The sequence below is a fragment of the Palaemon carinicauda genome, chromosome 44 (assembly GCF_036898095.1).
Source record: "Palaemon carinicauda isolate YSFRI2023 chromosome 44, ASM3689809v2, whole genome shotgun sequence".
NCBI lineage: Eukaryota > Metazoa > Arthropoda > Malacostraca > Decapoda > Palaemonidae > Palaemon > Palaemon carinicauda.
The window spans coordinates 32,153,890-32,168,134 of NC_090768.1; the positions used below are offsets into that span (position 1 = coordinate 32,153,890).

The 14,245-nt window shown below is 34.6% G+C and overlaps 1 protein-coding gene across 1 annotated transcript in view; it reads left to right on the forward strand.

The window, feature by feature from the left end:
• The window catches only part of Crk (Crk proto-oncogene, adaptor protein), a 42,742-nt gene extending 32,371 nt beyond the window's left edge, over window positions 1–10,371 (forward strand). The window contains exon 6 of the mRNA XM_068366998.1: window positions 195–10,371. Within this exon, the coding sequence (XP_068223099.1) occupies window positions 195–413 (219 nt within the window). The 3' untranslated portion in view covers window positions 414–10,371. The remainder of the gene's footprint in view (window positions 1–194) is intronic.
• The last annotated feature ends 3,874 nt before the right edge of the window (window positions 10,372–14,245 follow it).

Sequence of the window (14,245 nt, forward strand, 5' to 3'; positions counted from 1 at the left end):
AATATTTTTTAACTGAAAAAATTGCAGATATTGTGAATTGTTTAATAACTTTAATTGCATTTTCTCTTATGCAGTTCTACTTCACTGACAAGACGTTTATTGTACATTTTATAATTTTAGAATTCTATGAAGTGAAATTTTTGTATTTAAAATTTTGGTTTCCTAAAGCTGATGTGTTATCTTTCATATTTCAGAGAAAATTGCCTGCATATGCTAGAGTGAAGCAAGCTAGAGTCCCTAATGCCTATGACAAAACTGCTCTTAGATTGGAAATTGGAGATGTCATTAAAGTCACGAAAATGAATATAAATGGCCAATGGGAAGGAGAGCTGAATGGAAAAGTTGGTCACTTCCCTTTCACCCATGTAGAGTTTATTGATAGCGAGAACTCTACTGATGGGGATCTAAATTAAAGCGCCTGGTCTAATTGTATTAGGACTATGTAACTTGTAGATTTTTTTTCTTAATTTTAGTAGGAATACCGTGTGTAAGTTAGGATGTATGATGTATAAATGTTTGTGATATGCTGGGCATCTTATTTTGTATTGGTGTACAGAACGAAAAGGTTGTAGTGGGTGTCCAGAAGGTGGGTCTTTTTAGCGTAATCCAGTATAGATTGTGGACATTTTAGTACAGTAGTTTTTTTCTTTTAAGAAAAATAAGAGGAGAAAATATTTTAAAATGTGGCTATCCTGATTATTCTCATTTGCAAAGACATGGCTGTTGAATTCTAAAACCAATTTTGAAAATAAGATATTTTTTAAGGGTTTATTAATGATGAGAGGAAGTATTTGCAATTTTTAATGAAATATTGAAGGCTAACATTTAGTTTTAGTGTTTGGATTTACAAGCAAATGAGGCTAAGCAGTATGTAGTCATTTCAAAGGCTTTACAGTACTGGGTATTTAACTTGCTGAAATTTGAATTGTTATCAAGTTACTGTAGGAATTTGGAAGTGTTGCGCTTTTAAGATTACACCTGAACTTGACTCAGCCTGAATATATGATCGAACGTGCAGCAGTTCGATATTGGATTATTCTTTATTTATGTGAAAATAAGTTTTGGATTATTTTTCAAGGGCACAATATTTTTATTAAAATTTTTTATTATAATATATTCAGTTTTAGTAGGAAAAGAGGTTATGAGTTACTTTTTTCCACTAAAGGTTAAAAGAAATTATATAGATTCAGTAATACCTCGGAGATCTAATGCTCGAGAACTCAAAACAATTCGGTGATCGAACAAGATTTACTAAGAAATATTTTTGCCCCAATGTTTGAAAAACTTTAAAGCACCTTTATGGGTCAAGACGCCTGGCCAAGGCGAAAGATGGGTCTGAGACACGTTCGTACCCACAAAATATTGTTCAGTTAACTTTTTCTTTAATTTATTATTGTGTGTATAGTATTTTTAGTGTTTATCCATGCACAATGACTCCTTAAAGCTTAATAGTGGCAGTGATAAGCCAGAAAGGTAGGTTTCGAGAACCACTATAGAGCTAAGAAAAGGGATTTTGACGAAGGAAAAATCTATTTCTGGGAAGAGGCCTGTGACGCCCGGTGAAAAGTCCTTCTTTGTACCTTTTCTAATATAAATCTTCCAAATATACTAGAGAAAGATAAAAGCATGGAATGCAGAGGTTACAACCCTCGCGCGAACACCTTGTAGGTGTCGTATATTTAACAAGGGCGTGCGAAAACCATATTCACAGTGAAACATCAAAATCAACAAACTGCCCATTTGAAAAATAAAGAAATTATTAGACACAAAAGGAATGTCATCTCTAACTACAAAATAAGAGCAAGACCATTGAAGAAACTGAGAAATTTCTATATTTTGGATAGTTGGAGGGGTAAGAGCAATTCAATGACAATCATTTATGGTGAGGCAAACCAAATATATTCAGACATTAACAAAAACACCCCTGGAAAAAGTGATGCAGTTTCTTATGAATATTTTATGGCTAGCTGAGTCTAGTTTGATAATTATAAGAAAAGTGGGATTTGTTGTGTTGCAAAGATATGTGTTGAGGAAAATGACACCTAGATGTATGGCAGTAGCCAGCAAGAGCTGGTAATTTTATTGATGGTTATGCATTAAGTCCTTTGATAATTTTTTTAGTCCAAAAAATGCCCTCTAGTGAATCAAAGGTAGTTCCTAAAAAGAGGCACAAAAGAGAAAGAACTTCAGAAGGGCAGTTACCTAATGTGTTTAAAATGGAGGAGGATTCCAATTCCAAGCAACATTAACATCTTCCATTCAAACCATCCACTCTTTACCACGAGGTAAAGTGAAGTTTATGACAGGTAAAGTGAAGTTCCACGTTAATTTAATTCCATATTTTTTCATTTATTCTTTTGATTATACCTTTTCATCTTTTTGTTAGGCTTATGCAGTTGTGTCCCGAAATATGCGCTGTTGAATTGTGCTATTCCCCATTTATGTGGTCGCTAGTTTTCAAAAATGAATTTTCAGTATCTGCAAAGCTGTTCAAAGTCTGCGAGTCTCACGCCACAAAACGTATCAAATCTATTATCTTTTCAACTATTGATAGGCCTAGGTACGGTGACTGGTAATAATCGTAACCAAGCCCTATTTACCTTATATTTTATTTGGAGTTGTGGTTATGTTCTCGGCAGTATTTATTTTTCTCTAACCTTTCAATAATTTTAATGGTTGTTTTACTGATAGTAGTGATAACATTTAGTTTAGCATAATGATTATTTTTTCATTAAAAATCAATCCCGATCGAATATTATAGCGGTAACCTAAATTATTGTTCGATAACTTTTAATTTAAAACTAGTCTAGTACTTTCTTTTTTTTTGCTGGTGGTTCCATAATTGATGTGGGTACAAGTTGGTACAAAATCAAACTAACTTATAACTGAAGTTATGAAAAGTATTTTGGAATTGGAATGTACAGTTATCCTTTGTAACAGTTTAGAATTATCGTAAATTATCATACTGTCGTTACCGGTAGTTTGTTATTTTGTTGACTAATTGAAAACAAAATGGTTTTCCTATTTTATAATCTGTAGGAATCTTAGGGATATGTTAAGTAAAGTAACACTATCATTAGTTACCACTTGGAACTGTAAATGCGTTTGTTCTTTCGTTGTAATTGGCGATAAAACTTAAAGAAACAAATGGTTTCCTTTTTAGGTGGCGTGTTTGGGAAAAACGTTATGTAAAATCACATTCATTTAATCTATTTTGAAGTTCAAAGGAAAAATTAAGTAAAAGAATATTAGTAATAATGATATCATTACATAATGAATTAACGAAAGGTTTCCGTTTCAGGTGGAGTGTTTGGGAAAGATGTTATATAAAATCACATTCATTTAATCTATTTTGAAGTTCAAAGGAAAAAAGTAAGTAAAAAAAATATTAGTAATAATAAAATCATTACATAATCAATACTTGGTAAGATACCTGTTGCTGCAAAAACTAACCTAAAAACAGATGTGTAAGTGCATTTGTTTCTTCATTATGATTGAAGATGAATGTAAACAAAACAATGGTTTCTGTTTTAGGTGTCGTGTGTAAGAAAAGCATGATATAACATTGCCTTTATTTAGTTAATTTTGAACGTCAAATGTTACAGCAAAAGAGAGCCTATACAGTACTTTGATGGTTTTGCAATTCACCAGTTGTCTTACATAACGGATATGACTTAAATTAATTAAAATTTATCCTAATTTTAGGTCGTCTTATATGCGGAAATATGCGGCATTTAAATCCATCTTGGGTGTAATTTTAAACTTTTTCAAGTTATTTATACTTTTAAATGTTTTATTTATTCATAAGAACAATTTCATATTAGAAAATATATAATATAGTACATAAAAAGTATTGAAAATAGGTAGTTAAAGAGTTTTCCGTAACCCTAATGGAGTTATTCCCGTTATGTGTTTCGAAATATGGGATTTTCTAATTCTGCGAGCCTGTGGATTGACCAAATTCTCACGTGATTGGGGGACCATGCTTTATGTATAGTACTCTACACTATTTTAATATTGTAATCATTGTGTATAAATGGCCTATAATAGGATGAGAATCCTTTGGTGGAAAAATGTTTAATGCTGTATCCATTAATTCGTATGGGGAGTATTAATTCATTGTTCGAACACAGTTTTGGAACGAACTATGTTAGATCTCTGAGGTACCACTGTATAAATATGTATTATATATCCCAAAATGATTTTAGGTGCATGGCTTTGCGAGCCATATTTAATTTTCTGGCACAAAATTCAAGAACGCATAACAACGTTCAATCCAAAGTGCTGACTCTGCATATCATAATTAAAAAAAACAATCTTAATCAAAATTTGAAATGTTGCAGGTCAGTTGAACCTTTTTTGAAAACTTTTAGCATGTATTTACATGCACAAAATTTTTGAAACTATTTTCATGGTTTTCACTTGAGTAATGCTGGTATGCAGAGGCTTCGCTCTTGGGTTATAATTTGTATTATTCAGCATTAATAATAACGAATGTAATTATTCCAAACGTGTACAGTAAGATTGTAGTAAGTTGCAGTGCTTTGTTAGTTATCTAGGAAAAATTCTTAGAAACATTTTTTATGCTGAACCTTACATACTGATAAGACTTCATCAAAAGAAGTATATCTTGTTTAGTCCTATTGGAAATATTTTGATATATTTTACTAATGTTAGATGAGTAATTTAATCAAATATTCATGTTAATGTATATTTTAAATCTAAATTTACAGTGCACAAAAATTTTAATTTCTATGGAACATCTCGGTCATTACATTTGACATCATTTTCCAACTGTTGTAGATATTGTTCTGATCTATTAATTGCTTTCCAAATTGCTGAGTTCACTGAACTTCTACCACAGTGCTTGTGAGTAATTATTTTGAAGCTCAAATTTTTGATCTGGTGAACAATAATTCTCTTTGGGATATAAGTATCTGTTATTTGCTTTCATTCCTAAGTTTTCTTGTGAAATTTATTTATATTATTATAAACATGAAAGTAAACTTTTGCAAGGGACTGTTTAGACTTTCATTGGTTATTCTGGTAACACTTATTATATCATATTACTCCGGTGTTTACTTTATGCTTACTATTCCATTTTTGGCGACTTGAATTTCTAAAATGACCATCTGTGGTTATCGCTAATAGATTCTACATATCAGGTCGGGTCATGTAGACTATAAGTTGATAATTGTACATATAGCATCTTTCTTCCTCCCTAAAAATAGCATAGCATAGTAGCCTTCAAATGGCCTCGTTCCTCTGTAGTCTAGGAACGGCACCTTCTAGCTATGTATTCATAATGGATTGCATTTACTCTTCTAAGCATTATTGTCTAGCTCTCTGGTCACTGGTAGCTGTAGGTAGTAATAGTTATTTTTTATCTTTAGAAATTATCAAAAAATGTTTCATCTAAAATGTTTATAAGATAGGCTACGGTCAAACTTGCAGGAGTAAGTAACTGCATAGAAAATAATCAAATAAGAGTGTGTGGCAATAAATAAGGTGTGGTTTGCGTCAGTGGGACCTTGATTGTGATGGTTAAGTGGCTTTTGAATGAGGTAGCTGTAGCTGTTGCTATATGTTGATGGATTTTCTTCAGTAGCTACCACCCTCTTTATCTTTCAAAATAAGAAATCTTAATGGTTGTGCGAATTTGAGTTTTTTTTTTATCATTATCTCTAGAGAAATTCTCATCAAATTAGTCAGGGTTCAGATAAGAGTAATGATCCATCCAACTTTTTTCCTGTGCTTGCAAAGTTCATAAAAGTAATCATCCAATAAAAAATAAATATATATATATATAGCACTTGATAAAGTATTGTTTTTACTGATTCAGTAGTAATACCTCAGGATACAAAATTAATTCCTATCAGAGTGGCTTTCATAACATGATTTTTTCATACAATTTAATAGAGCTTAATACATTTGAATCATTCGATATGTCTAACCTAACAACGCAAATTTCGTTTCGTATCCTGAGTATTTTTTCGTAAAAGGTGAAAAAATCTTTGGTGTTTCGTATGATGAGTTTTTCTTGTACAGAAACTTTTGTATCCTGATATATTACTGTATAGTAAAAGTGTAATTACATAATAGGAAAATGAAAAAAATGAAGGTAAGGAGGAATAACACATGTCAAACTAGTAGACGTAAAGCTTTATTGCCGTTTCAAAATTAAGGGATGGCTGATTTATATAAGTAAAATAACCTTATTTGACAGCCTATAGGATGCATTTTTCCCAAAATTTTGGTTAAAAAAATCCCCCTGCGTCTTATACATTGTAGGTAAAGTTTGCAACCTACCGTAGGCTTAGGTTAATCTAACCCAGCTTACGCCAGGTACTTTTACCTGCACTAAACACCATGCACCCTTATTTTATTGTTATTTTTTGGATTATTGTATTATTACCGGTGCTTTAAAAATGAGAGCAATTTAAACTAAAATGCTGACTTTCGTTTCTAAACTTCAGTTGACAAAATGTAAACATTGAGTTACGGTTACGTTCTCAGTAATCTTTTAACTTTCTCTTTCCTTAGCCATCGATCATTTTAATGGTATCATTAATAACGGTAGCAATGAAATTTAGATTAGCATACTGTATTTATTTTACATTAAAAATTCACAGTGATTTGAATTATCCTCACTCTTTCTCCAAACTTCCCTGTCACATCATACTGTCATTAGCGATACAAAATGGCTTTTCTGGTATGCGATGTGTAGAAATTTTTAGGGACATGGTAAGTGAAATATTTGAAATAAAATCCATATTAAAAGCTCTTAGTATTGTTAGTTATCGCTTGAGTGTGGAAGTGCGTTTGTTTGTTCATTAAGATTGGCGATGAAACGTAAACAAGACGTTTCCTGTTCTGGGCAGCGTTTATTAGGGAAAACTTGATATACAATCGCACTTTTTTCAACTATTTTTTAATTACTAAGGATAAAGTAAGTAAAACAAAATTAATAACATTATTATTTCATAACCAATACTCGGTAAGATATCTGTTGCTGCAAAAGCTTTCTTATACATAGATGTTTAAATGCGTTCGTTTGTTCGTTATGATCAGTGATGAGAAAAATAACAAAGCAATGCTTTTGGGGTTATGTTGCGTATTTAGCAAAAGCATGATGTAAAATGGTTTTTATTTAATTTATTTTGGATTTTTAAGTATACAAAAAAAAAGCTAGCCTATGCACTAACATATGGAAATATATGATATGTTTGTGCTTGTGCAATATACAGCTAGACTATTTTTAACAATATATGCTTAAATATACTAAAAACTGTTTTCCTGAATCTGACCTGCTGAAATGAGGGTGCGTCTTATAAGCTGTCAAATACGGTAATTTGATATGTAGTTGGTAATTTGATTTTCTTTATAGTTCATTAGGGATTATAGAATTTTTTAAAGTTTTCCGTAATTAATTAGCCCTTATTGTGTGGCATACATGTGAACTTACATTTTTCTACTCTACAAAATTATCTTAAGAATCTTCATGTCCTTTAATACCAGTCAATTTAAATCTCGGTACCAACAATAAAAAAAAAAAGATTAGTCTAGCTTTATTGTTTATGTAGTAGTTTGAATAGTTTAGCCACTGATTAAAATCCTTGTGATATAGAATGGCTTCAAGTGGTTGTGGTTATGCTGAAATCTTCAATGTTTTCTGCCTACAATAAAAAACTGTTGTCATTTATTCTGTGATGTAACTGATAACTGATAGAAGTGAATTAACAAGCTTCAGATTGTTATGCCTCCAACATTTGTTAACTGTCTTGAGCAATCAGAATGATCCCAGCCCATTTGTAATTGCCATTTTCAGCCATAGACGACCATCATAGTGTGTAATGTGGAGTGCTTGTATAATATATATATATTTTTACCAGTACAGTATATTTAAGAATCGTGAGTGTTTGAGTAACTGCCTTAAGGCTTTTATTATGAGGGATAATTTTCAAGGAATTGTGTATTCGCAATATATTTTTTGAGAAATTGAATAAAATTTTTGTAGAAAGTTTTATTTTGATATTAGAATGGTTTGCCATTAGGACTTAATTCAACTTAAAAAATTCACATATGCACTCAAACTGAGAAGGGTTAGTTTGTAAAGGTTTTGTAAGAATTTGATAAATTGAACCAAAAAGTACATTTCATATGTTATTGAAATGTCAAAATTAGGGCATTGGCCTGCCATGCATAATTAAACCACATTCGTATTCAGAATTTGTTAGGGCTAGCTATGTAAATTTAATTATTTCAAAATGTTCATATGAACATTGTTTTATCAGATGAGTTTTAGTAAATTGGTAGATTATGTAGTATGTGAACTATAGAATGTTAGTGTCAAATCACTAAGCAGTACAGTATTAACTCGAGGTTTTGTTTTTATGTATAGTTTTCTAGTACTTGACCTGTCAAGAAATATTTCCTAGGATCAAGAATTGTACAATACTTAAGGATCCTTAATAGTTATATTTTTTACCACTTATAGATTATCATCTCTTCTTAATTAAATTTTTATTTCATTAAACATTTACTTTTTGCAAAAACATTTGGTGTCATTTGTACATAAGTTATTTTTTTTTATTTGAGGTTTGTTCATCTTAAATTTTTTTCTGTTCATAAGGTGATGTAAAGTATTTGACCATTCTGCACATCGAGGCTCATAGATCCATCGAAGTACTGGTTGCTTTTCAAACCGTATTCAATTTTGAAAATTAAAAGTTTCTATAGAAATATTCAGTGACATTTAGTGAAATGAAATCTAAATTCTAAGTAATTTGGTATTTTTTTCAAGAATAAACATTTGTCCTGATTAATCAGCCACTGGCAAAGTGGTACTGTGTTTTAAAGCTGTACATTCTGTTAAATTAATTATTGTCATGAAAATTAAGATTATTATTATATAAATTTTACACGGAGAAAAATTACAGTGTTATATTCTCTTAAGATTGGATTAACTTTTTGTGTCAAGGTCAGACTTGATGTTAAAAGAAAAAAAAAATGTCAAAAGCAGCAGTTTTGTTGCGTATCTTCACTATACACACTTTTTAACTTTTTGAGGAAAATTAGCTTCTCATCAATGTTTGTTCATTTGCTTTTTAGGAAGAGGAACCAAAAACTTTTATAGGATGATATATTTATTAGATCATTATTCAAGACCGTTGTTTGCCTGCAACTATACAATGGTAGGGGAATTAAAAATAAAATTATCATAGTCTTCAAATACAAATGATTTTAGTTTGGTTTAGTTTATTTGACAAAAGCATTTAATGTGTGTATGCTAGGAGATTTTGCTCTCAAAGATCATGTAATGTTTGTGCTTTCATCAAGAGGAAAGTGGAAAATGATGTATTGCTGTTAAAAGTAGCTTTTTCCCCAAGTCCTTTCACTTTTCTATAAGACTTACCTTGTCCCACAGTGTGTCATGTTTCAATTTTTTTTTTCTTTTTTTTCGTTCCAGCTATGTAAATGGCTCATATCACAGATAAAATAGGTTTTGAAACCTTTTACATTTTAGTGCCTACTTGATTGTAATGGTGTTTGGGTTCAGTACAGTACACAATTGGGATGACAATGTGATTTGAAATAATTTAGTAGATATCTCCAGGTATGATTGGCCAGTTGGGTATCTATGATGATGATGTAAAAGTTTAGTTAAGCTGGCTTAAGGTATTGTTGTTCTCTACAGGAGTATCAGGTAAATGTAAACTAAAGATTTGCTTAATATTCAAATGATCAAACAGGGCTTTCAGAAAGTGTGTAAATTATTGCCTTTTTACCCCAAAAATATTTGCATATATTTTATGTATGTGGGATTGTGTGTTATAGTATCTGGGAACCAGACCTGTCAATGAGAGCATAATAGTATAACCATTTGCACCGGACTATGAAGTTGAATTTCTGGTCTTTGCTGCCATTGAGAAATGCAACTTCAGTTGGTAAATGAACTGAAAATTCAAGTGTAATGAATTTGCACAATTAGCTTCAGCAGATGCTGTAATGCTCAAATATATTTACTGTGATTACAAAGTTTTTCTTGTGTATGCACAAGTTTCTAGGATCCTCCATTGCTAAGTTGCAAGTTTTTACAGAAATTCCACTTGCATCATCTTCATCATGTCCTATGGATAATAGTAATACAAGTTAGTATGCAGATGTATTATATGCAATTAAATCCGCTAGAATACATTTGTGTTGTTCTTGACTTCCCCGTGTTTTAAGAAATGAAAGGGTTGTTTTATTTGCAGTTTATTATGAGCAAATATATAAACCTGAAAATCCATTTTAATCAAATTACTGTACATCAAATAGAAACAAGGTTTTTGTTTCCTGTATAAATTATATTTAAAAGTTAAATATTAATTTCAAACAAAATTATAGGACTGTCTGTGACAAGAAATGCATAATAAATATTCATTTTATAATACTGCGCTATAGTATATTATCTAGCTATTTTTTTCTAGAAAATTTACTCAATGTAGATATATTTTGATTGTATTTTAATTTATATTTGTGTTTCACAATCTGAAATAACAGCACTCAGCCAAGTCTAATGCTTGAAGTGAAATCATATTTAGTAACTGTAAAAACTCTTAAATTTCTCAGAATTTACTAATACAATAGATGTATTGATATGAGAGTATAATATATTATTTATGTATATATCACAACTATCACAACATAAGGAGAGCTCATCATTGCCTGTACAACTAACATTTCCCAAGAATCATGGCAAGAAGTGCCATCCTTACATACATTCCCCCTTCTGCTTGACGGAAGTAAGCAGCCCTAGGATCGGTGTCAAACTCTGGAGAAATCTCTTGATTCCTAGGCAAAGGATGGAGGACTATCATACGTCTCTTTGCGTGTGTCATTAAATGCGGTGTAACAATGAAATGACCGCATGCCTGAAATAAAAAAAGTAAATAAAGTAAGTTTGCAATTAAGTAATGATTCAATAATTATATGAATTCACATTCACCAAAGTTTATAGCATTAGATTCTAAAACTCCAAAGTTTAGAGCATTAGTGATAGTTAGGCAGCTTACGTCTATTTTTTACTGGATGGGGGGACAGCTATAACAAAAGTGTGACATTTTTTCTTAGCTATCTACAACCAAAATACTTTAAATTTTTGCTAAGCCCCACGTGCACAGGTCATACTGACAGCATGTACGTGGCAAAATGCAAATTTTGAGGTTTCGCACTCCGGGAATAGGGGAAAATCTTCTTTAGATGGAAATGATTAAATAGTATGTGCCAAGTTGGAACTCTCAAAAATTGACATAAGCTATCTGGTGGTAGATTTATGATGCACAATGGTTATTGTAAATTTCTGTATTGAAACACTGACTCTGAGGATACTCCTACAGGTATCTTGCATGCATACTTTTATTTGTATGTTTCAGGGTTGGAATGAAAACGCGACATGGACTGGAGTGCGTGCGAGATCTGCCAGCAAAAAAAAACCAGGGAGGACCTCAAGTGCCCACAAGTGGCACAAATCTTGCAGAAAATTTGTCAAAGACAAATTACACAGCTGAACGAAAAAGAGAACTGACTTTAGATGATCCAGGCTCTGCCACTGATGAGAAACGCCGAAGAGACCAGCAAATTCTACAAAATCCTCATGCATTTTCTGCAGCAAAGAGGATGCTCACCTCCGTGAATTCAGAACTCGATGCAGACGCGAATATCAGGCGGATGGCCACTGATTTGCAAAGACTGTTTTTTTGGCAGTGACCTAATTGCCATTGAAGCAAAATACCACCTGACCGCCTGACTGAGCTCCGAAATTGCCATATCTCCAAAAAGACAAAGCAGTTTCAAGAATCCAGTGAATCCCAAAATGAGGAGCAAAAATATGAAGCTAGAGCCTTTATTTAGCTCACCAGTTCCATCTTAAATTCTGTGGAGGACGGTATCATTAATTTCAAGCTTATGGATCTTCGACAGTTAAAAGTGTCTTCAAGACCTTGGTCTTCGAAAGGAAATAAACAAGAGGCGATTCAAGGAAAAGATCCTGCAGTACTTCCCTCAAGCCCAAGAACAAAGTGATGGAAAACACATTGTTCTCATTTTTCCAGAGGGAATGCAGCAAAGGTTGAAAGAGGCTATGAATTGTGACCATGAAGGAGATGCTGCCATTCTTGCAAAAGCTGCAAAAATAGTTTGCAACGAAATCTCCTCAGAACTGGATTTCACTTTTATGAATGGTTTCTGGCCACCTGTCAAGAACAATGCTCCATCGACACTGAAGATGCTTGTTGCGATGCTCCTGATTGGCTGTGAGAGCAATGCTGTGACTTTCTGCCCACTGGCAAATCCGGACTGCTAGCAGACAAGAGGTCTCTTGCCAGAGTACCCCCTTGCTTGTTGATGTATGAGATGGCTCTGGAGTTGTTGCTCATCAAAACCACCTCTCATCCTTGTAGATCCTCTACAAAGAATTTTAGGTCTTTCCAGGCTGCTAATAATTCCAGATGATTTATGTGGAGAGACCTCTCTACCGGAGACCAAACTCCTGATGCTAATTTCGGGCCTAGGTGGGAATCCCGTCCCCGTAGCGACGCGTCCGAAAAGAGTATTAACTTCGGACTGGGGATTTAGAGGGGAATGCCCTTTTGGGTATTCTCTCTGGTCGACCACCAATGAAGATCTGGTAACACCAGATTTGGAACCTCCACTGCCAAGAATGGGGAATCTGTGTTTTGAGACCAATGAGTCTTCAGATGCCATTGGAGACTTCTCATTCTCGACCTTCCGCCTAGAACTAGTTTTTCCAGGGAGGAAAGATGACCCAGAAGACACTGCCTTGACTTGGCTGAAGGCGGAAGTGGAGACAGGAGATGGGCGATGGACTGGTCCAGTCTCCGCAGCCTGTCTTCCAATGGAAACACTCTCCCTACCTGGGTGTTGATGGATATACTCAGATAGTTTAAGACTTGGGTCAGAGTCAAGCAAGACTCTCTTCGTTTACAAGGATCCCCAGGTCCTTGCAAAGGCTCAGAAGTCTTCTCAGATGATCCAGAGCTAGTTCCCTGGATGAGGCTAGGAGTAGCCAATCGTCCAGGTGTCTTACCAAATGAATTCCATGGTTGTGAGCCCACGAAGATACGAGTTTGAAAATCTTTGTAAAGACCTGTGGGGCGGTCGAGAAGCCGAAGCACAGGACCTTGAACTCGAAGATTCGACCCTGAACCAGAAAGGGCAGAAATTTCCGAGATGTGCGATGGATCGGCACTTGGAAATATGCATCTTTTAAGTCCACAGATGCCATAAAGTCTCCTGGACGCACCGCTTGGGTCTCGGAGGCAGCTGTCTCCATTTTGAATGGAGTTTGCTTTACAAACTGGTACAAGGTCGAAAGATCAATTACTGGTCTCCAACCTCCCGAGGCTTTCTCTACTAGAAAGACACGACTGAAAAACCCCGGGGAAGCATTGGAGACCTCTTGAATGGCCTCTTTTAGAAGCATGCTCTGGATCTCCCGAGCTAGGGCTTGCTGTTTCCCAGGATCCTGAGGGATCTGGGAGGACGAGATCGGGGGAGGAGTTAAGAGGAGGAGAGTCTATGAAGGGGATACGGTACCCCCCAACGAAGCACCTTGGTGGACCATTGCATGGCCCCCATAGCTTTCCACCTCCTCCAACTCCCCTGCAGGCACCCCCCTACGCACTGTGAGGGGGGCGCCGTGACCCTATTTCTGTCTAGGGTTCCTCCCTCGTCCTTTAGCCTTGGGAGGAGCCGACTTTCCTCTGCCCGTCAGCTTGGGTGTAAAAGAGGGGCGGCTGAGGGTCTTGGCTGGCAGTGGAGTTGCGATTGTTGCTTTGGGTTGTGGAGTTGGCTGCTGTTGCATTGGGCGAAAGGAAGCAGCCTTTTGCATCGCGGTTTCCTGAGTCTCTTTCCTCCAAGTATCCAGGGCAGAGGAGACCGCCTGCTTAGAAAAGAGGAGAGGTTGCAAAAGATCTGAGTTCCTCAATTCAGACTTTTCAGTCTTACCGATGCTCCCATGAAGTCTGGAGACTACTGATTCCCTCCTTTTGAGAATCCAGTTGCCCCACATTGTTGCAGCTGTAGCAGTTAGGAAGTCCATTGTTTTGGCCCCGGCTGCCAGGGCTTCTAATAGGGACTGCATGGAGTTTTGGTTTGAAAGGTCTTGTGACTAGCTAGGTAGCCAACTGTACCTGACCACGTGTCAAACCAGGATAATGCCTCCAGAAGGGACATTGACACT